The sequence below is a fragment of the Falco naumanni genome, chromosome Z, assembly GCF_017639655.2.
Source record: "Falco naumanni isolate bFalNau1 chromosome Z, bFalNau1.pat, whole genome shotgun sequence".
Taxonomy (NCBI): Eukaryota; Metazoa; Chordata; class Aves; order Falconiformes; family Falconidae; genus Falco; species Falco naumanni.
In genome coordinates, this window is record NC_054080.1 from 86,192,280 (window position 1) to 86,216,386 (window position 24,107).

General features: G+C 36.2%; 1 protein-coding gene across 6 annotated transcripts in view; it reads left to right on the plus strand.

The window, feature by feature from the left end:
• Positions 1-24,107, plus strand: part of NEDD4L (NEDD4 like E3 ubiquitin protein ligase) — a 178,543-nt gene that overhangs the window by 140,262 nt on the left and 14,174 nt on the right. For 3 of the 6 annotated variants that reach the window (XM_040579379.1, XM_040579376.1, XM_040579377.1), the window contains 9 exons: positions 6,622-6,753; positions 7,252-7,371; positions 9,967-10,164; positions 11,505-11,582; positions 12,826-12,880; positions 12,970-13,026; positions 17,498-17,556; positions 21,975-22,040; positions 23,376-23,605. In XM_040579379.1, the coding sequence (XP_040435313.1) occupies positions 6,622-6,753; positions 7,252-7,371; positions 9,967-10,164; positions 11,505-11,582; positions 12,826-12,880; positions 12,970-13,026; positions 17,498-17,556; positions 21,975-22,040; positions 23,376-23,605 (995 nt within the window). The remainder of the gene's footprint in view (positions 1-6,621; positions 6,754-7,251; positions 7,372-9,966; positions 10,165-11,504; positions 11,583-12,825; positions 12,881-12,969; positions 13,027-17,497; positions 17,557-21,974; positions 22,041-23,375; positions 23,606-24,107) is intronic. The other 3 variants (XM_040579381.1, XM_040579382.1, XM_040579378.1) reach the window with 1 other exon arrangement.

Below are 24,107 nucleotides of genomic sequence, written 5' to 3' on the forward strand. Positions count from 1 at the left end.
TGTAAAGAAGGTCTTTTGTTGGCAGAGCATCTTGGTTTAATTACACTTTTTAGAGCAAAATATTAATACTGTTCTGCAAATAACTGAGTTCAGATTCACTGACTCATAATTAACACATCTAAATTATAGATGTTTTACTTAATTATATTGCAGCTTACTAATGGAACCCTACTCCCCCACTTTGTCTTGCTTCAGTGTCATTTATACTCTGAAACCCAAATCTGTAGAGAATTTAGGACTTAAATAGGCCTCATGCATTTAAATCCAAAAGTATTATCTTCAGAGGTTGCCATTCTCTTTGTCCTTCAGGCACCTAAAGTTTGTAGAGATATAGTCTCTCAATAGTAGAAGTTTCTGGGTCACTTTAGTTTTGCGTTCAGAATCCCTGCAAAATCCCTTTCTGGCCCTGGACCCACAAATCGGATGTTCATCAGCCTCCATCCCTAAGGAAGCATAATTCTGCAGGCATGCTGGGCGCGTGTCCAGGACAGTGGCACAGGGGTGGACTGCACAGAACAGCGATGCTGTGGCAGCTTAAGTGATGATGCCCCTTTATATAACCGGCTTGGTTGAGGTACTTAAAGCAAGAAGCACCAAGTTCTGTGCCTTCCTATGTGTGAGATGATGTCAGTCTTTCATGGCTCTTTCTGGGCTAGTCCCAGTACAGGACTGTCTCCTCTTGAATCTGTTTTGCCATCAGAATGAAAGATGCATTGTGCTAGCAAGGCAGTGATAGCCGTGCTTGGCTCTTTAGCCTGATGACCACTGCGTTCAGCGAGTTGAGCCCCTTTAGGAACAGCAGTTGAACCCAAGAGTGGCGTATCCTGACAAGATTGCTCTGATTGCTGCTGTTTTGAGTGAGAGTTGATGTTACTGCCTTACTACTGATACTACCCTATCTGCTTTGGAGTGTCAGAAACAGCCTGTGTTGCTTTGTGGTCTGTCTTACCAACTTTGGGGCCTGAGGAGGCTGTTAAAGGGCATATTTATACAAACTAACATTACCTGATATTTTGTTCTCCTTGTAGGTCCAAGCCTAAGCATTTAGATAGCTCCTACGAAACTGGTACACTAAATATTATGTGTAACTGTAAAAATGTTGCATCTGCCCTAGTTAGTGTGGCGGACACTACTATATTGGTAGCAACTGTATTGGGCAGTGACACAACATGAGTAAATTTGTTACTTGAGTGTGTGTGATGAATGTAGATAAAATGCGTGTTTGGGTAAATATGTCTGTGCTTTTCAGGATATTTTTTTTTTTAAGTCCCCAAGGACCTTTGTCATTCCTCTGTGAAGGGTACATGGTAAAAGTAGTCTGAGCAAAACCTAAGTTAATGCATCATGTGTCCCAGCATCTTCATTCTCACGACATTTTGTTCTTAACCATAATACTTCTTTTCCTCACACTATTTACTGAAGGCAGTTGTTACAAAGTGTTCAGGTTTTGGGTAGAAGGCTCTTATAAATCTCACAAGTTTCTACTCAGCGTGGTAGAATATTTTTTACACTGGTATGTAACATACAGAAAGGAGATTGAAGGGCAAACTCCATTGTGCAGATTGCAATATGGGTTGCATTAACCTACGATGTATAGTAAGGAGAAAGGCTGCTGATAGCTGAATTTATTTTGGTGGAGTGTTAAAGAGAAAGGAAACATCAGGTGGCATAACTTGCACATCTTTCTTCTGTTTTTGTATCCTCCCAGTCAAAGTTGATAATTTGCAGCATGCTATCATATAGTGAATTGATTGTGTATTATTACAACTTAATGGTTTGACTTTAATTTAAAAACTCTGAATTGTCCGCACCTTATCTTTACTCTGTATTGTAGACGATGGCCTGAATAGAGCAAACGTAAGAGCACTCATAATTTCTCCCAAACTATCAGATGCCTTGATTATCTGATTTTTAACTAAAATGTTGTGGACTGTTTTCAGACCACTTACTGAGACCTTACTGACCACTGATTAATGGTTTGGAAACCATTAGAAAAGTCTTGGAAAAGGTAGTCTCCTGATCATTGTCTGCCAGCTCTGAGTGGAAAAATAGTGTAGTCTTTTCAGCACTTGACTGTTCAGGAAAGAAGTAAATCAGTCTCATTTGTTTCAGTGGGTATTACTTTCCTCATCTGTTTCACTGTTTTCTGTTTCCTATTGTAGTGTGTCAGCTTTCTGACTCATTCAGAAACTTTTTGCATTTCCTTTCTTGGTTATCTAGGCAGTTCTCCAGCTCATTCTCTCAACTATGCTCTTCTCTTAAAAAGCAAATACACACTGACTTAAGCAAGAGTTCTGGGAAGGAAAGAGGGCTTAAAAATGTGAAGCAAGACCAAGAATTGCAGTTAATTATTTTGCTGGAGCAGAGAATGTGGCATGTAGAAAAAGGATGTATCTGTAATTCCCATTGCTCTTGTGGTCTGCACAGTAACTCAAAGCATGTACAGTATATACTTTAGGAAAGAAAATACATTTTGCAGTAAGATGCAGAATACTTGCACTGAAGAATCTAGGTAGTAAAACAGGGGAAAACAGTGAAACTCTTGGAATTTTAGATATTAATGAATGGTTTGCAGGTATTGAACTGGAAATGGGAATCATACTTAGCCGTCTAAGTGTTACTGATTAATTTTGCATTCATCCTATTTATCTTACGTATGTTGTAAGTGTTTATAGGGTTTTCCTAAAACATCAGCCACAATGCAGTTGCTAATGATTTTTTAAAAAATTTGGCAGAAAAAGATTTCCTTTAGATTAATATCATTTTAATATAATTAAAAATCTTTTTGTGATATTTCTCCTTTTACTGTTTCATGGCAAAAAAAAATACAGCTTATAGTGCATCAAACTCTGAATTAATGCATCTTGCTAATTCCACTTCATTACAATTTTATAGTTCATCGTTTTTGGCATATATGTTTCTTAAGTAGTACTTGCATATGTAATTTGATAGTGACTACCTCAGATTTAAAATAAATTGAATAAAATGCACAACCATAGGATTGAAACATGTTTGATCAGGCTACATTTAAATTTTTTTTTTTTTTTATTAAAAGTATCCTTTATTATAGATAGACATAGATAATAGGAAGAACGTATCCTGAATTCCCAGGAGACCAATCTCAATGTTTCTTTAAATGTTCAGGGCAGTAGTGTGGTAATGTAGGAATTACACTTTTTCATAATGTTGGATTATGAGGATTAGAAATGTTTACATTGGATATACTTAGCTTTTTTCCATGACAAGAATGGTCGGTCATCAGTGCAGTTGTCACTTTACCAGGAAGACTTCTTTCTAAAACTAGAAAGCTTAACAATTGGTTTCTAAGCTATGTGAAGGTATTTGGTAATCTTCAAGACTGATTCTTCCCTTGATTTTATTTTAAGATCATACTAAAAAGGTTTAAAGGGTCTTCCTTGAGCATCTTTAATCTCTTACTCATGTGCATTTCTCTGTATTCCAGCATCCATTCCAGGTGTTCATTGAATTAAATTTGTATTCACCTACTGAGAATTTAAGAGCTCAGAGCCACGTATGAATGTTAGTACTTTGCAGGGCTGAGTCTTCAGTCCTTCATCTTTACCAAAATCATGTGCCTGTAGAGCTGATCTCCTTCTGCCTGCACTTCAGCTACTACTGGTATATGAATCAGCCCTGAAAGAGAGGCTGTGTTTCCGATGGTCATCTCTGATATGGGCAAAATACTCAAGAAAACTCGCAGCAGAGGCACCTTTGCTTAATCTCAACTGTTAACACCATGACTGTAGTGGTTTAACTCAGGCTCCCTAAGCATGGATGAAAAAATCTGTGTCTACCCCTGGTTAATTGGCTTACTCATTCTCTTGCTGTGAGGCTGAGACATACTACTCTATTCAGAGTTTGTGCTGGTGATCAACTCTTCCCAGCAATTATTTTATACTTGTAATAAAAATATCAGGTTCAGTGCTAAAATAATACTGTCACTGTGTAGTGCTGAATTTGTATTGACTGCCAAATTTAAAGCTGTCTCAGTAAAGTGACTCCTGTTGTTAACAAAATAAGCAAAGACTGCACAAAGTGACAGTGAAAGGCCTAATGTTATGCACACAACTTCAGCCTGTATGCTCTGCTTCTCCCTTACCTAGCACAGCAGCACATCATCTCCATGAGATGTCCTGAAATTGAAGAAGTGAAAATGATACACCTTCATATTTGATACATGAGAACATGTTTTCTGTGAAAGGACAGAAGGAGAGCATGACTGTAAATCAGAATTCTTTCCATTTTGGGCTTACCACCAAAAATGGAGGTTTGAGTGTTGGTTGGATTTTGGTTTCTTTTGTGTTGGTTTTTTTTTTTTAATGTAGAGTACTAATGTCTGAAATAAAGACATGCCTTTGTCTTCTGCAGTAGGCAGTTACCTTAAATATGTAGTCCTTTGTGAGGTGAATTGGGTTAATGAACACTGGAGTAATTTGACCTTTAGAGTGAAGGACAATTCATAGTATACATGTATTTCTGAGGCTTCTTCCCCTGTTAGGTCCGGCAGCTGCCTGTTGTCAGACATTTGGGTTTACAGTCAGTCTTTCTTCAAACCATGTTTTTAAATGCAGCATCCTGCTTCTTTCAGGAAAAGTCTTGTAAAAAAATCTCGTTTCAAAGCAGTCTAAAGAGAGTTCATAAATCTTCTTGTAAGCAGCAGGTTGTTGGGGGTTGAAGGAGAAGCAGCCAGAGCAGCATTTGGCATCTGGGACATTGATACAAGTTGTTTCTCTAGCTCAGATGTCGGTACCTTTTCTTCTTAATCTGAACACTGGCATTAACTATCACACCAGCTCAAGAACTCACAACGTTGTTAGAAAATGTGATGTTCAGGTGCAACAAGCACAGTAAGTTTAGTAGTTCAAGTACAAGTTCTGCTCTTCTGTCTGCTGTGCTGCTTTGCAGTTCTACCTGTCAGCATTTAAACCTGAAAATTTTTAAGGACCAGTAAATTCACATTTTACATCTCTAAGCAAAATGCCATGCACCTTGCTACAGCCTGTTCAGGGAAAGACGTGGTAAAAGCAGACAGCTAGATGAAGGTAGTTTGGTTCATTTTTTTAGCAGTAGAAAGCTGCCTATTTCTAAAGGAATTAATGTTCTTTATTCAACATTAAAGAACCGCAAAAAATTGGTAAGACACTGCAGTTCAAGCACTGGTTTTTAATCTGTTGTGGTATGAAGACCTTTAGGGTTCATCATCCTTCAGCTATCCAAGCAGGTATTTGGAAAGAGTAAAGCAATCTTTAGTATTGTAGTCTCCTGATAATTAATGTATGAGTGTATGTTTTAACGTGATTAATCTTAATACTTCAACCAAACACGTATTGAACCAAAGATCTAGACGTAGATGCTGAAAAGCACTTTGCACATGCCAGTACTTTGATGCAGTTATTAGTATGTGGGCTTCATTAAGAGAGCAAAAACACTGTTCTGCAGAGTTTAGCAGTTTGCTTCTATCTGCTGTGAGTAAGAGAAAAAGCCTATATCTCTCTCACTCTTGGTATTTCCATCAATTACTTGAGAAAAATACCTATCCTGAGTATTTTGATTTTCTTTTTTGCTTCACTGGCAGCCAGGATACCTGCTTGTTATACAAGCAAGTGATGTCTTAAAAGGAGTCCCGAACTAGAAAGTGACTAAGCTTAAGAAGTGTGTAGAGTTTATGGTCTAAAAACTGTAACTCCATGGGCATCCTCCTCTTCTAAAATACATATTCAGATGCAGACAGCGTCAGTGTTACAAATTCTCTCTAGACTGTTTTTCTTCAAGAAGCTTTGTCGTTTGTGCTACAGTGCATTTATTTATTTCTTCCCTCTGTATGTCCCAGAAAAAAAATGTCCAATTGGTTTAAGCATTGAACATTTTCCTCACAGGAAGTATACAAGACAACATCAGCAACATGTAATAACATAACTATTGGGTTGAATATTGACATAACTTGTTTATTGACAGTCAGTGCCTTGTCTTTCTCATGGAACTTATAGTAAAATGATCTTTTCATACTAAAGTTGGGGATCTAATTTGGGGTGTATCTTGTGTCTTCAGGACACAGACCTAACCCTAAATACAACATGAGTAACTATAACAAAATAATTACACTTCAGTTTTTAAACCCAGAACGGTTTCTTGCAACTGATTCAAGGCAAAGTGGTAAAGAACAGGACAGGACTTGAGATATCTTGACTAGGCTGCATGGTTAATGTAATTCTTACTTATCCATACTAATAAAATGGGAAAAAAACCCCACCTTTTTGAGGAAAAATCATTAAAACGCAAATTTCCTTTTTATCATTAAGTGTAATCTACAAATTAAAAAATTTGAGGACATATAAGCTTAGTTGTTTTGTGAACAAGATACCTGAATCTGTGCAAAAGTGAATCAAAAGGTCTGTTGTGAGAAAAAAATTAGCTGACATAAAGGAATATGAATAAGAGCTTATATTGAATTAAATCAGAAACAGTATTCTTCTGTATGTTTTTTGTGTTTAAGAATGTTGTAAATTAACAAGTTCCTTTATTTATAAAAACAACAGACTTAAATTTAGGGGGGGTTTAGCTATTATAAAGTAACAATACAGTAATTTTTTGCTTGAACAGCCTTCAGTGGCCTATGTACATACTACACCGGGCTTACCTTCAGGCTGGGAAGAAAGAAAGGATGCAAAGGGCCGTACTTACTATGTCAATCATAACAATCGAACCACAACATGGACACGGCCCATTATGCAGGTATGAAGATTGTTATAATGCTTAATTCAGATAGCAAACACTTATCATGTATTGAGTATAATGTCAGTTGAAGCAGCTCCTCAGAACTCTGAAATTAAAAAAAAAAATCCTAAGCATTGTCATAACAACTCAGGATAATCATAAAAAATTGCAATGATTGGGATTTTTTGTTAATTCTTTTAACTATATTAAGGTACAGATTAGGTTGATTGCTACAATGGAAGGAATTCAGAGAGGTACATATGAACTATTAAAAGGAGGCAAATGCATTCTTAAGATTGAATTTGAAAGTTGTGTTGATCTGTTAATAGTACCATACATTATTTGCCCCTCCAGAGGAATGAAATTAAATACTTGATCTTTATGAAAGTATATTTAACATTTCCTCATAATAATAACAATAATAATAAAAAAGAATAATTTCATCATTTAAGTGTCTACCTCTTGGATGTACTGTGTTTCTGACAATTTGCTACCTTGTGTTTTCTTCTGAAATAGCTTGCAGAAGATGGCATGGTTGGGTCATCAGCAAACAGCAGCAACCATTTAAGTGAACCCCAGATAAGACGGCCTCGTAGCCTCAGTTCGCCCACAGTAACTTTATCTGCTCCACTGGAGGTGAGAAACACTCTTACCAAGAAAAAACACTTATGTCTGACCTCTCATTCTTTGTTGTCCTTGTAACTTTCTAATTCCTTTTTAGTTATGCAACACAACTGCTTCTCCCTGTTACTGATTTTGCACTAAGATACTACTTTTTTCTTTAGCAGTTTTCTGTCTGCATCTTTAGATATATGTGTGTGTGTCTATATATGTATTCATATACACATGTATGTATGTATATGTATATAAATATACATAATATATATAATTGATATGTATATGCTGTGTGTATATATACTATATATATGTATGTACATGATACTATGTACCAATAGTATTACTGAACTTTTATGGTCATTGAATTGCATATTTTACATAGGATTATTTGGATTGGTCAGCTAAAACATAATCTGTGTGCATGTCTAAAACATATGTTTTGACTGCCTTCAAGTGCTATGAGTGTATAACATCAGAAATACTTTTTTAAAGCTGAAACATTTCTTTTGATGCCAATAACTTGAAAATAATACATGCAGTTGAGTTTGGAAAATCTTTCAATTAAGATACCGATTGCCTTTTATACTTGTCTTTCAAACGAGTATTTAGTTTCTTTTAAGTATCTAAAAGTAATTCAGAATGTTGTTGGGTGATGTATGCTGCAACATGTCTGAAGAATAACTTAAGTGGCTTCTTACACAAAGACAAGATGTGTTTTACTTCTGAAAGTGTGGTTAAAACTCTTGAATCAGTTCAACATGGCTCTGTGGAGGAGAGTAAGTTCTCAAAAATTTCTTCTTCGAACTTAAAGTATGGCACTTTATTTGTCCTTCTCTCTCACCGTCTCTTTCCTATTTGTGTCCCATTTGCCAACAATCAAGTGAAGATTGTAATATTTAGTTCATTTTATGCATCGTTCTCCTTTGTTCCTTATACTGAAATGTATTCAAACTGAATGTGTTGTTAAACGAAGGTAGGATTATTGGACAGACTGTAGTGAGGTGATTGTAGTTAATTTTTTAAATAAACTAGCTCTACTTACATGTAATTCAGATAAACCCTTTTACAAAGGACTACTTAAAACTACTCTTGCCAGTGTTAATTTTAAAGACCAAATTTATTACAATTTAAATAAATTTAATTAAAAGATTCTGAATCTCTTGAATTAAAAGGGCATTCATCTCCCTATTGATGCTTTAAATGGTTGAGTTGGTGGAAGTCACCAACTAAGCATCTGAAACTCGAGCTGGCTTTTAAGGGCAATAACTTATTCCACAGCTACAAAACTGGCATTCTCTTCACTTCAGACTATTCAGCTAACCAGTTTAGTGGTTAGTTTGTCCAGTGCTTAGAAACCCCAAGGATTCTGAAGAGCACAAACTTGTCTTCTTATACCTACCTCTGAATTAATTAAAAAAAAAACCAAGGTGTAGACTTACTAAACTTAAAATATTAAAAGAATACAATCATGAGAAAAAAAATAGTTCAACTTCTTTTGTTTAAATAGTCGTTTTATTGTAAAATGTTAAACTTCTTTGTGTACAAGACGTAAGGAAAGTTTTATTTAATGCAAGATATTTTAATTGCAGCTTTTGAACACTGTAATCTTAACTGCCTTTTCCATCCAAATGCAGCTCAGAACAAGCCACAAATAAGGGTAGTATAATTTTGTAAACATCCATATTGGTACCTCATTTTCTAATCTAATATTCAAAAATAGTAAGTAAATGTAGGCTATGTGAGAGAATTGCCAAAATAAGCATGCATAGATTTACTGAATGTTAATAATTAGTAAAATAAGAAGAAAACAAACTCTTCTCAGCTAATGAGAGCATGTTTTTAGAAAGTAACTGAAAAGTACAAATGCAAACGAGGTTTAAACATAGTACTTAAGTCTTGTTTTCTGATTGTGTTAGTTTGTGTTTTCAAAGGTGAATAAATCTGGATCAAATTTTTCAAGCTATTTAGGCATCTAAATGTGCATTTCTCCAGTGAAATTTAAAATAAAACCCACCACCTAATGTAACTTCTGTTTTTAACCAATAGGCATCGATCAGTGAAGCAGTTTTGCAGCTGTCATTACTTATGAAGAAAATATTTTTTTAAAATTGTCCAAAACTCTGTAACTGCAGACTTCTGGTTTTTAACAAACTTTAAGTTTAGAAATTTAATTTAGGTTCATATTTAAATATGTTTTCCACTTTTCAATGCATTGAAAAGTGGAAAACATCCCCTCACATTTAGGATACTCTCTTGTTGAAGACTGAGATACATTACACCATGAAGAACAAAGTAATGCTTTTATTTTTCCTTTGTAGAATGAAATATTGACATGTACAGGGAGCTGCAGTGGAATATGTAATCAGAAGTAAATACTGTGGACATTACCATTGTAGAGGGAAGTGATAGAACACTGTGTCCTTCACAGCAGGAAGCTCAGTATGTTACAAGGAGCGGAATTTAGCTAAGTGTGTTCTAGGAAATCAGTCCCAGGACTTATTTCTACTATTAATTACATCTGGAATGAAAAAATGTTTGCTTTGAAATGAAGTTTTATACCTTTACAGTATTGAGTGACATTTGACAACTCTTAGTATCTTTCATTTTCTTCAGGGTATCAAGGACTCCCCTGTGCGCAGAGCAGTGAAGGACACGCTTTCCAATCCACAGTCTCCACAGCCCTCACCTTACAACTCTCCTAAACCACAACACAAAGTTGCACAAAGCTTCCTTCCTCCTGGCTGGGAGATGCGAATAGCACCCAATGGCAGGCCCTTCTTCATTGATCATAATACTAAAACTACTACATGGGTAAGACATTCTAGATAATGAATTGTAAATCAGTTCCCATCTTTTAAATGTTTCTGTCTTTGTTTTCCTGCCTATATACCCCCTATTTTATTCTGGGTTTCATCTTGCTTTGAGAGGGGAATTGTCAGCCTAACTTGTCATAAAACTGCTCTAGTAATCACAGTGAATCCTCCATGCTGTACTGTACAGTAGCAATAGACTTGAGTAGCTAATTTCCTGAAATGACTATAGTGCTGCCATCGCCGTGCTTGGTGAAAGGAAACTTAGTTGTTCATATCCTCTTAGATTTTGGTGCATTTATACGTGATATATCATGCAGTAGTGCTTTACATTTTGTAGTTGACCTTTTTATTCTTGACAAATCATTGCATACAAGTAACTGCCATTTATATTCAACAAATGTGGGTTTTGAAGGCATACAGTGCAGTGGAGATTTGGATTGTAGTTCAGTTTGAGACTGTCCATAATTGTATTGTACTTCACTGTGACTAGCACTACTTTTGTATTAATATAATACGGGTTCATCTTCAGTTAGCAGAATCCATTTTATTACTTGTTTCATGTCATGAGAAGCTATACTTCAATAATTCTGCAACTTTGGCCAACAAATTGAAGAAATAACATTACACTAGGTAAAAAATGTCAAAGGCAAGACAGCATTTCACATCATCATTGAAATATGAGTTGCACTTCAATTCCTGAGGCGTCATTCAGATTCCCAGTGACCACTAGTTACATGACATGTTTTTTTAATGGTGCTCCCAGCTGCATGTAGGTAAATTATGTGTGTGGAAATCTCAAGCATTTTTTTGCCTAATATTGTTTTCTGTGACCTATTTTACTTGACCTTTTTTGCCTCATTTGGACATTGATGTAATAAACCTATGCATTAATAAAAATGTAAAGAGCTCATTTTCATCCTTTTTGAGCCTTTTTGTGACAGGACAGCCTATTTCTCTTAGGTTTCTAAGAGCCAAAAATGTGTGCATGTACCTAAATGCCCCTTATGGGAGTGCATGCGTTCCAAAGAACAAGGCTGTATTTTTTGAAGCGTACTTCTGGATAATACAGCACACTTAATGGAGTCAAAGTCTTGCATCACCCTAACTAACTCTTAACATTTAAAAAATCATTTCAGTATATGAATCCTAATAAAGTATGTGACATGTCCAAATACAAAGTGTTCTATCGCTTTCATAAATCTTGGTTTAGTCTCGAAAAGTAAAAATAAAAGCATAACTGTAATGTAGGAAGATTTACTTTCCAGATAATTCTGTGTTTGACTTAGTATGTAGATCTAACTTGATCTGTTGGTTTACAGTTCCATATTTCTGTTACAGGAGGATCCACGACTGAAGTTTCCAGTGCATTTGAGATCAAAAGCCTCTTTGAACCCTAATGATTTGGGCCCTCTTCCTGTAAGTGGTAATGTGTATGTATTTTGATATGTACGTGCTATCTTATGTCATCTGATCTATTATGGCAGTCATATATTGTACGTGGACACATACGTTGCTGACATCACTTTTCTGAAGATACTAAAGCTATGTTTATATATAGCACCAAAAAGCTTTTGTGATCTGTGAATCAGTCAGGCTCTTTGAAGCCAGCCCGTAGTATTTCTGAAACAATTTTGTGTTTCCTTGCGTATCTGAAGCTTTGAACTTTGAAGAAATTTCTCTATGTACTTTTAGATAATTACCTGTTGCTTTAGTAAAAAATGGAGTAGATTGTTCAAAGCCAGCTGTGTCAATATACCAGTATATTCAGGCATTTAGAAATCTAAATAGATTTTGATTTTTCAATGAAACTTCTATATTCTGCAGAGAATACATTGCTTAGATAGGAGGCACTGCATGAGAGTAGCTGGAGGGCCAGTTTACAGTTGTTCTATTAATTGCAAGAGGTAAAACATGCAGTGAAATCAGAATAGCCTGACATGTATCACTGGAAATACATAATTTACTAGTAAGAGATCTTAAACTCGGTTAAACTCCATTTTTGAGTGAGGTAAAAATGGCTACAGAATTTAACAAGAGTTTCTCAAAAAAGATCAAAATTAAATAATTTCTCATCTATATTTTATAGAAGGCTGAAGCTTATGTACAGCATATGGGTGGAATGAGTGCTAGGCTGGACAGCATTGCATCTACTAAGTGTGCCCTTTATTCTTCTTTCTATACTATAATTATTTGGAAGATGAGGAAAGGGAATGGATAAAATGGGAAGAACTGAGGACTAGGTTAGATGTTCTTGTCTCACTGTAATGAGATCCTGGCTTCTATACTTACAGTAAAAATAACCCACGTGTTTCAGAAGCAGAAACTCTCAAACCTAACCAGTGATGGATAATGTATTCTTTGTGATTGTTTCCTCGTAGTAGGGGATGGGTGTAAACCCTGATGCAAGAAGCTTCCACTTCCAAGCTTTAAAAAAATTACTTACTTTATTTGACATGGTCTACTGTATAAATAGCCAGTTCTTTGAATTTTTCTAGATTTTTGGCCTTAACATAATGCATCTGTGTTCATTTCATGTTTTCTACCTCACAGGTATCTATCAGGCAGTTTATGTAGGTGTGGATAATGTGTTGCTTTGAGCTGTGTGAGAGTGGTGGTATTTCACTTATGGTCTCTCTTTCTTTTTATTTCCCAATTCCAGCCTGGTTGGGAGGAAAGAATACATTTGGATGGAAGAACGTTTTACATAGACCATAGTAAGTAAGCACTCAGGTACTATAGCAAATAGACAAAGGGAGGTAATAAATATTGAAGTGAAAGCTTTATAATTTTACTCTTCATTTAGGAAGCCAGGTGTTGATATGTGGAGACATTGATACCAGAGACTTAGTGCCCTCATACGGTACTGTATATTCACTGAAAGCTTGCTTTTAATTGGCTCATCAAGCTTTGTCCCTCTCTGACTTGTGAAGCATTAACATTTCTTCTTTGTGGTTTCTTTTGTTCTTGTTGATACTTTGAATTCGTCGTTGTTGTTGTTGATGATCCCATGGCTTATTTGCACTTAATAAATTAAAATATACACTAGGAATAGAAAATAAGATGAGAAAAGATCATATAGCCACAACTCCACATACAGGCAGTGGAGAAATTAGCACTGACAAGTACTTTTTCGTCTCCCTTTAAGGTATTGTGGCAGTGCTGATTCTGATCTTATTTCCTATTTACAGCATGTTAAACTGCACCCAGCCCATTAATATTATTCAGTTCTGTTAGTGAAGTTCTAGTGTAAGTGATGTTTCATTGTAGACTTGTCTTATTACAGCATCTCAGAACTACTGTGTGAGTTTTTGTTGTTGTTTGAAAATGAAGCAACCCAGGAATGCTGGGTTGTTTCTTCTTCTTCTCTTGTTTTATTTTTTTTAAGACTTCAGCTGGACTTTGTAATGAGGTATTTCTACTGGTGACATAATCTTCACAAAAATGGATAACTCACAAAACCAGTAGAAGAGGGTATTATGCTAAGCAAAACTTGGAAGAATTAAAATCTTAAATTATTACACAATTTTGACAGTATTATGGTTTTCTTTCAGTATCAGTTACACTGACTCTGCTTATCTGTAGTTGTATATTTGACATTATTAAATCATTATTAAAAGACTGTCTCTAAAGTAATATGCATTTTAAAATCGTATAAATAGTTTTAAATAAAAATCAGAAATAATACACTTGTCAAGCACAAAGTTATCCTCTTTCAAACATCAGTACAGAATTATTGCTCTTTATACCTTCTGTAATTGTTTTTCCCAACAGATATCTAGAAATTTAAATACAGCAAATTATTCTAAACTGCTGCCACTGAAATGTCACAGGTGAAAACTGTCATGTTTAAAACATCTTTATAATTGTTCAGCCTCCCAACCTCCTTTAAAAAGTTTTAATTTTTCAGTCTCCTGAATCTACTTAACCATGTATTAGTCTCTAAAAGTAAATGGAATTTTAAAGGTGTATATTAATTAGAATTGCCCAAATAATTTATCATTGTTAAATATATTTGCATCTGAAATCTCTCTTTAGTCCCTCTTTTGATCTGAGTGGTTTTAGTGTTTTATGTAGCAGTTTTTACAAAAGTTTAGACCATTATTTTATAATGCTGCTTGTTTCCAACAAACGCTGGTTTGGTCTCAATGTGGTGCCCCGGTGCTACAGTTAAAGGTGGACTGTAGGAGCAGAGGTGCTGGCAGTGGTATTACAGTGGACACATTGCAGCTCCATTGTGATAATGTTGTGCTAAGTATTTAGGGAATGACTGCAGACAGCATTCAGTGCTCAGTGATTTATTTGGCTTGAGCAATATCAATAGTAGTATTTGCTTTCACAGTAGTGGTAAGGATTTGACCATGATAGGTTTGTGACAGAGCTGCTGGCCCTCACTTGTTTCATGGCTAACTTGAGAGCATACGCTGGAATCATTCACGGGTGTGATCAGCTGTGCTCACCGAAAGTATGCAGCTGGCCATCATTTTAGTCACTCTGCTAAATCGGTTAGTTAAGATGCAACAACTGTAGTCAGTTTCATTATTAGAATACAATATAAATGTTGCCAGTGTTGACAGACTGAGCTACTGATAATGTCCTGGTTCCCCAGATACGTTCTGTAATTCTTCTGCATAAGTAACCAATACTGTTGTCCTATTTTTGAAATGTTTTTCTCACCCCTGACAGAAACTGTAAAAACATTTAATGCAACCAGCACAGAGACCTCCTCTTCTGGAGCAATGCTAGCTGCTGTTAAGCATGCCATGTAAACTACTAAAGCAAAGTACTGTTAAAATAATTAGTTATTACTTGTAGCACAGTAGCCTGAAAATATAGTATTTTTAGTTTTTAACTGTAAACAGTTCTAATTTCTGCAGCAGTCAGTCTTTTAACAAAAAATACAGCCTCTAGTTCTCTGTGATTGGTCCTTAGCTAGCTAAGTCAATGTTATTTACTATCCATGAATAAAACAGTATTCTTTACTCATTGTAGTATGCATATACTTATGCATTTCCTAGGAGCCTCATAGGAAAATACTATCTACCTGTTGGAAGGTGTCATGAAGGAAAACACAAAGGTTTTCCAACCATATTCAGAACACTTATCAGTGGTTCACTGACAGAGGGATGGATTTATTAAGTGGGTTCCCCTCAAAGTCTGTCTTGGATCCACCATTCTTCAATATATCCATTAACGAACAGGATGAGAAATCAGACTGAGTCTGGCAAAATTGCCACTGTAGTGTGAAGTAAGATGCTGTTCAATAAGAATTGCAAAGTGTTACTCAGAATAAGAATAATAAACAGAGTTTTCGTGGATAAGGGCATGAAAAACCTCATCAACTGGACATGAGTTAACTCACCCTGTGGTGTATCAACAGGGATGTCTTATTTAAGACCTGAAATAATCCTTCTAATCTCTTCAGCACTGGTAATGATAATACTGTATCTAGCATGGCGTCCCAAACTTCAAGAAAATAGTGGACCACTTGGAAAGAGAACAGAGGAGAACATGGAATCCTCAAAGACCCCTAGAGCCTTATTTGTGGGGAACTACAGAGTATTGTATTTGTGCAAAGACTTGAGAGATGGTAGATTTTCAAAAATGTGCTGCAAAAGGAATGAATGTTATCGATACCCACTTTGCATAAGACAGAGAATCTTGAGCTGCAATTCCAGGTAGTGGTTCACGTTAGACCTTTCTAATTGTTGGGGCATTTAAGCTCTGGAATAGCATTTATAATATGAAGTACTCTGAAAAGCAAATGAGGCAAAGATTTGTCAGTAATATCATACACTCTTAAGTTTGTAGGGCAATAAGAAAGAATTGACAAACTTGCAGTCATTTCCAGTTCTATTATCTTTGATTTCATAGAAAATTACCACCATGATTTGTGGCTGTTAGGTTCAAGTAGGTGTAAGAGATGAATTGCTATAAAACAAACTTCATTGAAGGAAATTTGACTGAACAGGTTGAAGCAAGATGAAAAGGGCATGATTTGGCATCTCACCTGTATGGCAGGCTCTGGTCTGTGGATCTCATGTGGCTTCTGGAACTATAAGTCTAACAGCCTTCCTCCGTAATTTTGATAAGCACTAAATAGACTTAATGTATAAAGGGAAATAAAATAGTATTTTAATACTAAATTAACTGATAGATCAATTTTCTTGAAATGTGCATATGATATTTTTTAGTTTTCTTCAGTTAACATTCAATGAATGTCACCTTTCAAATCCCAGTCCATTCTAAAACTACCTTGGGCTGCTCAATACTTACAGGGCTTTTCCAACTGTAGAGACATGGAAAATTTGTGTTTTAGTGTAAGTGGGTTTGATTCTTTGCTTTTACCTATAGTAGCCATAAAAACAATTTTCTTGAAAGATAGTGTGTTTATTCCCAAACCTAGCAATTACAAAACTTAAGATCTGGACTACTGTCTTAATATACAGTTCATAACTCAAAGTATGTATGTAACAAACAGATATATTATTGTTACCCTTTCAGTGCAGGAAGTGGATGACTTAAACCTTGCTATTGCAGGTGGCATCTAGTTTGGTTTTTGGAACATTGTCTTATTGTTGCAACATCATCATTTTGTTGTGATTCTGTTGTGTTCAGAATCTTGTGAGGACCAGTTGTCTGGAGGCAGGGAGAGTTTCACCATGGTCCTGTATAACCTTACCATATCACCCTCCTGGTGCTCTTAAAAACTGTAGATGAAAAGAACTGGATTCTGTTGCATTACTGCCAAAATCTCCTTTGGTCAAAATTAAATGGTCTCCTATACCATAACTGTGTAATTTTGCCTCCCTAACCGTCCTTATATAACCTTTTCATGAAATCAGTGTCTAGGATGTGCGGGTTTTTTTTTTTATTAAAGAGATGTCTTTCCCTCCCAATTTAAATGCAGACTCTTTTTTTTAAAGTATTACATTTTGGCTATCTTTATGCAAAATTTCAAAAAAATAAACTTAGTCTGTCATTTGATAAAGGTTTAGGGTTCCTTTACCTTTCAGGCATGATGCCTGTGTATTTCTACTATGAGTTGAATCCAAGACCATGTTCAAATAGAACATGTCTAGTACAACAGACATTGAAATAAAAGCAGTGTAAATACACTGAATTCTCTTGTAGTTTTGCATTTTTGAATGAGTGTTTTCAACTAAACGATGTGATGGGTTTTAGATGTAGATGGGTGAATGCAGCCTTTTCTAACCCTGAAATACTAAGTTGTGGAAGTGGTAGGGAAAACAGTTGCAGGGAGAAAAAACCAACATAAATTCACATTGTGGTAATAAGAGAAGTAATAATATAATTTCTTTTGTTATTTACAGACAATAAAATTACCCAGTGGGAAGACCCCAGACTGCAGAACCCAGCAATTACTGGTCCAGTAAGTACTGCCATGTGTTTTTTTTCCATTAAATGCTGTGACTCACATACATTGGTACAGGCAGGAGGCATTACTGAGCAGCAGGTCATGCCTGTTCTCTAGATCAGTCAGACTCTGCCTGATGAACAGAGCTGGAAGCAGGACCTCTGCCTTGCATTGCCTTTTACTGATGGACACGGGATGCTCAGGTGCCTGCTTTTGTGAGTGCAAGGGCAGCGGGAGCTGCCTTCTAGTGGCAGCCTGCCAAGGTGCCCCAAAACTGATGCCTTGTTCACGGCATTCAAACTGTCGTACCACTCTGTGGACCCTGTTTTGGTAGGCATAGGCTGGAGTGCACTGGGGACTCTTTCTCTTCCAGCCTGCTGCCAGTGGGCCAAAGCAGTAGTGGGCCAATTAGGAATCACTGGAGCATTTGGAAGTACCATGCTGTGCACAGTATTCCCAGGTTGGACAATAGGTTCAAATTCAATGGGTTCGGAGGCTTTCCTAGCAGAAGCCACCTAGCCAGGGAGTTTTTCCAGTGGTGCAGTGTGGTTCCTGTCTTGCAGCCATTAGCATGTGAAGTTGACCTCTGCCTTGGAGTGTCTAGGAAACATTTTTGATCAGTAGATATGACAGTAAATCACAGAATACCTCTGCTTCAGTGGGGAGGAAGAGAAGGGTCTTCAGAAGGATAGAGAATCTTATTTGGCCAGTTTTAATTTTTTATATTGTTGTGTTACTTCTGAGTGAAGCTCTATCCATTTGGAAGCTGTATACCGAAATGGTCTGAGCGGTGTTTCACACTCTGTAACACAAGGAAACCCATAATTTCTCATTTGTTCCACTCTCCTCCTGCAGCCCAAAGCTTTCTGCAGTAAGTGGTGATGAATGTGGTTTTTCAAAGTGATCTGTTACTGACATGATCCCTGGCTGAACAATAAATTTAGTATTTCAGCATGGGTTTTATTGTTGTATTTACCGCTTATTGCAATGATGAAATTCCAGGATAAAAGTAGTGGAGTGATATCTTTAGCATACTCTTGACATCTGGATAAATGAATTGAGGGAAAAAGTGTGATGTTAAATAAATTACATCTAATATAAGTGTAAAATATTCTTCAGGTTTTTTCTTTCTCCACACTTGCTGATACTATAAATTACTTAGTGTGGAACAAACAATTAATATTATTAATAAATTATACAAAACAAACAACATTAATATGCAACATTAATATACAATGTTAATAAACAGTATTTGCATCTTACCTTTTGTTCCTCCAGTGTGTTAAAATACTGTGTTTCTACATAAACTATGTGATGGGCACTATATCTGCTCCAAATTGTAAGTCAGGAGATCTTGGGCGTTTCAGACTAAGTTCTCTGTACTGAATCCTCTGTTGTAAGTTTTTAGGTATTGGAGAAATGTTCATATTTACCTGTTACCTGGGTCATTACTGACAACAGAGCTTTGCTGAGCTGAGACATTGTGCTATTCATTTTTGGATTTCTGGATAATAAAAAGTTGTTTCCACTCGATACGGGCAAGCTGTGACTATGTGCATTCAAAGTGTAAAAAAGACAAAAATTGACTCATCAGTTTTAAGGGACATATAAGCTACTTCAAATAAACTAAGAGATTTCAGAATATCAGCTTAAAAAAAAAAATATGTGCTTTTGTTTTAATGTCCAGTTTTCAAAACATCAAATATATGGGGTGATTCTTTGACCTTTTCCTGCTGGTTTATGCCATTTTCTGGTATTCTGAGTGATCAGACTTCCAACCCTAAGGTCTTTCCAGGTGCCAAGAATACCTTTTTATTTGGGGTAAACCCTCAGGATTTTTAAGGGTCTCAGAACACAGCAGATTAACTACTGCATGGTGTAATTCTAACTGTTCTTTTTTATTAATAAGATTAATAATAATCACTTGTTCGAAACAATTGCTTTTGGAGTGATTTACCTATTTATTGTGCACTTACTGCTTGAGGTACTAATATACAGTATGCTGTACAAATTCTTAAATGTTTATTTTTCCAGAAATGTTAAGCATAAATGAGAAAGACTACCTGGGAAAGGTAACAAGGGTCAATCATGATCCCATTAAGGAAAAACCAGTTGTGTGTGTGTTTGGGGTTTTGGGTTTTCTTTAAAGTGAAAGCAAGATCGAATCCATTTTACAGTCATATAAGCATTAAGGATTCATCTTAATGCTTTTAAATAGTATTTTTGGTGCCATGACAAAAACAAAGAACTACTTAAATTGCATTTCACATTGCATTTAAACAATGGAAACATGTTGAAAGATTATTTAATGGCTGCAGTAAAGTCAGAGTGAAATGATTTTGTTTTTTTAAATTTTTCATGTCTCCACAAGAAAAAGACCATGCAAAAATATTTCCACCTTCCACTCTCACCTACATCCAGTCATGAATCCATTTCAAAACCAGCCTATACCTTCCCTCCCCCAAAATCCCAGTCCTCACCCAGAAACTGAACTTGAAGCAAAGCTTTGCAATTTGTGATTCAGCCTTCAGGGTCCTGTGGAAATTGAGATCATTCCTTTGCTTCCAAGAAATGACCCGTTACTTGTTTAGCTAGTTGGTTTACTAGGTCTAGCCTTTCATCTTGAAGGAACAGTAGAGCAGAGGAAAGTGAGGGTGTAGTTGGAAAATATGAAGGAGTCCAGGAAGCCTTCCCCGCTCCACCCCCCCAGCTCTTTCCAAACCCTGTTTAAAGTAATATTGTGTATGGTGTCAAACCCCAGGAAATTAAGGATCCTTAATTCTCAAAAAATTAATTGTCAAAAAAATTGCAGAGAATTAAGGAATCTTACTTAAATACTTAGCAGTTATTTGTTAGAGCCAGACTTGTACCTGTCATAGTATCATTTTTCCGGCCTGTTCCTGTACATTAGTTTAATTCACAACTGTTTTACAGCCATTTCATCTGAAGGCTGAATAACTTAGGTTGCAGTCATCGGCCAGGTGATTGGGAGTATGGATGGCTCGTATCTGTACTCCTGCTTGATGGCTGATGCACTTCAGTGCTTTTGTGTCTGGTACTACTTGGTACCGTCAGAGGCTTGGTCTTTTTGGGTGTTTGTGCACATATCCTATCTGGTGCAAAATCAAAGGAGTCTGATGGCAACCAGTCAGTAGCAGAAAAGAATATTGACACCTTACTGACTACTGTGATGGTCAGCAACTGGGTGGCTTATGGATTAACACCAAACATGGCAATCTTCTAGCTTAGCGTCAAATCCTTGCTTACCTATCCAGTATGTTAGCAGGAAAGAGAAGCGCAGGGTTCAAATAGAAATGTCTTTTAAAACACTGGATGACAGAGGTTGTGAGAACTTTTGTCAAACCTTGAGTTGTCCGTGCGTGGAATTGTCCTGAGAGGCCTTTTGGGTATCTGGAAATCCATGTAAATATTACAGAGACCTGTGGCATTTGTTAAGGGCTGTTTACATACGCCAGAAACCAATTTCCAGCTCTGCTGATTAATGTAATTCTACCAACCTCTACTGTGTCATCTTTTTTTTTTTTTTTTTTAACTTCTAAAATTGTTCTGTTATGTTGCTGTTACTTAAAAATGTGATCTAACTCACAGGCAGTTGCATTGAGTGAGTATTCAGATAAATATTACACAGTGACTTGTACTCGATTCAAAAGAACGTTAATTTATTTATGAAATGCTTTCCGTTTCTGGAGTAAAGTCATTATGAAGATGTGTATTTTCATTATAAGTTATTTACAAAATAGTTTTGATATAGTTTGATAACTGTTAAGAATTAATTTCATTCACGTTGGGCTGAAAAGATAATTTCTACCCATGGACATTCCCCTGCCTAGTCAACTCTGCTGTGTAGTTACATTGTTCCCTGTGCTTTTTGGAAGGCAAATGGTGTTCGTTGTTAATGTCATAACTTTACTGGAGCCCCTTAACTTGTTCTTAGGTTCATTTTTGAAAATTCTTTTAATTTTGTGTTGTTTTGAGTAGCACCGAACATGTTTAGCAGCTGTGCAAATCTATATTCTGTGGTAACACTAGTGATTTTTAAAAGTCTGTTATCATATGGCATGCTCATTATTTCCTAATAAGACACATGGATGGCAGCAACACATTTCAAATTTTTTGTCTGTGTTAAAAATTGCTTTTGCTCTTTTCTGTTCCTAAAAGCAGAAAAAAAAATAAATGAGGGTAAGTAGAGGAACAGAAGAACTGGGTCGAAAGCTTTCATACCTTTTAAGTTACACACTGAGAAATGGGGAAATTTTGGCTGCTGTACTTCATGAGTGGTGAGCTTTAGATGAACCTATGGCATACATATGTAGATAGCATGTCTTTAAATTTCTTTTTGGTTTAAATAATACTGGAATATCAAACTGCTGAACAGCTGGAATAATCTGTATTTATGATTCTTTCTCTGATAGGCAGTTCCGTATTCCAGGGAGTTCAAACAGAAATATGACTATTTCCGGAAGAAGTTAAAGAAACCAGTGAGTAGAAACGTGCTGCTTCATGTTGGAATCAATTACACTATGTCTGGGAGAAACACTACTATTCCAAGCATAGATGCAGAATGGGGTTGTATCTTGCTCTAACGTACTTGCCCATTTTTCTTGATTGTGCTACGACTGAAGAGGTTAAGTAGGAACCAAACAAATTAAGAGAAGTTTGAATTTGATGAATTTCTCAACAAAAACATTTACAGATCTTTAAGACTTACATTTTTCTACTTGAACGCAAAATGAGAATGATGAAGGCAGCAAGGAGGTAGCAGTGATTCACCCATTCTCATTGCAACCGAGACTAATTGGTATGTTAGTTTACAAATAGGCTTGAGAATTTATATTTCTCCTTCATCTGCGACAGTGGACTTTGAAAGGCAGAGCTGGAACAAGCTGGCAGAGCCCACAGTTGTGCTGGATCTGGCACAAGCTTCTAGTGTTCTTGTTGTGTGAAAAAAAGTATTTTCATTAACATCTTTAACGTAAGAGAGTGTTTAGTATTGGCTTGCATGTGATACTAACTCATAATTTAACAGTAAATAGCCTTAGCAACACCAACTATCATTTGAAGGGGGACTTGCCACTGTCTTTACCTGTTTATTGATAGCTTCTTGACTTCTCGCCTTGAGTTTGGCCAGTGATTGTATACAATAAGCACTTCAGTTGTCAGGAAAAAGCAAACCTTCCGAAACAGTTGTTTTAAGTCAGTTTTATCAGGAAAACTATACCTGGCTGTAAGTGTCATGTTTTTGTGTTCACCCAGTTGTTGTCTTAAAAATTCTTAATTTGTTTCAGTTCTGTCTTTTCTGAATTTAGCTCCCTGGGCTAAATTATAATGGGTGTTGGCTCCCTCCTGTTTAAACAGAGCTTCTGAAACATTTTGGTGGCCTGAATCTCATTTGTTTACATCTTTGCAGTTTGCTTCTGTTGTCTGTATGGGACTAGATGTGTTCTTGTGAAACTGTTCCAGCCTTTATAGATACCTGAGTAAAGTGTTGCATAAATCCTGTGCACTTGTTTCTATTTTAAGCTAAAATGCCCTTAAAATAGAGCATAGTCATATCATTATCACTTTCTTTGGTTTGTTTGTTTTCTTTCATTGTTTTGTCAAATATCATAGAAACCTCAGAACCACCACTACACCAGAGCTTACCTAGTTCACCATATACTATCAACCTAGTAGACTTGGAAAGCACTGGAAAACAAAAATAAGGGGAAACTTTCTACATCATATGATTTATCTGTCATTACCACTGGTCAACAATTTGCTTGAAGACTTACTTATTGAGACTAACAAGTATAATATAATCTTCTTTCACGTAGGCTGATATACCGAACAGATTTGAAATGAAACTACACAGAAATAATATTTTTGAGGAGTCCTACAGAAGAATCATGTCTGTGAAGAGACCTGATGTACTAAAAGCCAGGCTCTGGATTGAATTCGAGTCAGAAAAAGGACTTGACTATGGAGGGGTGGCCAGAGAATGGTTTTTTCTCTTGTCCAAGGAGATGTTTAACCCTTATTATGGTCTCTTTGAATATTCAGCCACGTAAGTGTCCATTAAAATGCTTCCATTCATAAGGGGATATATGTTAGATATTGCATGAGAGCAAAGTTACACTGGAAAGTAGTTAGATCATCCTTCGTGGTGCATCACTATGCACAGAGAGTCAAATCTCTCTGTTCTGTATTATCGTTTCTTCCTTGCTTTTCAGACAAACTTTCAGCTTGTCATTGAAATCTCATAAACCATTTTCATTATTAAGACAGTATTCGTTGTTGCCCTGCTTGCAGCAAAACTGCCATTTTTGAGGCTGGTAATACTGAAAAGAGCAATGTCAGATGAAAGACTTTTTATGCTCTCCCATTACATTGTGAAACACCTGCTGTCCAGAATTACATAATTAGCTTCATAATTAGCTCATAAAACAGCTTCTCATTTACATTTCAGCAGTCACACAACAGTGGCTTTACATAAGTTTAAATTTGTATTTGTCCAGTTTTAAAATCTTTGAGCAATCCATTACTTTAAATGAGAGAGCAAGTCTTTT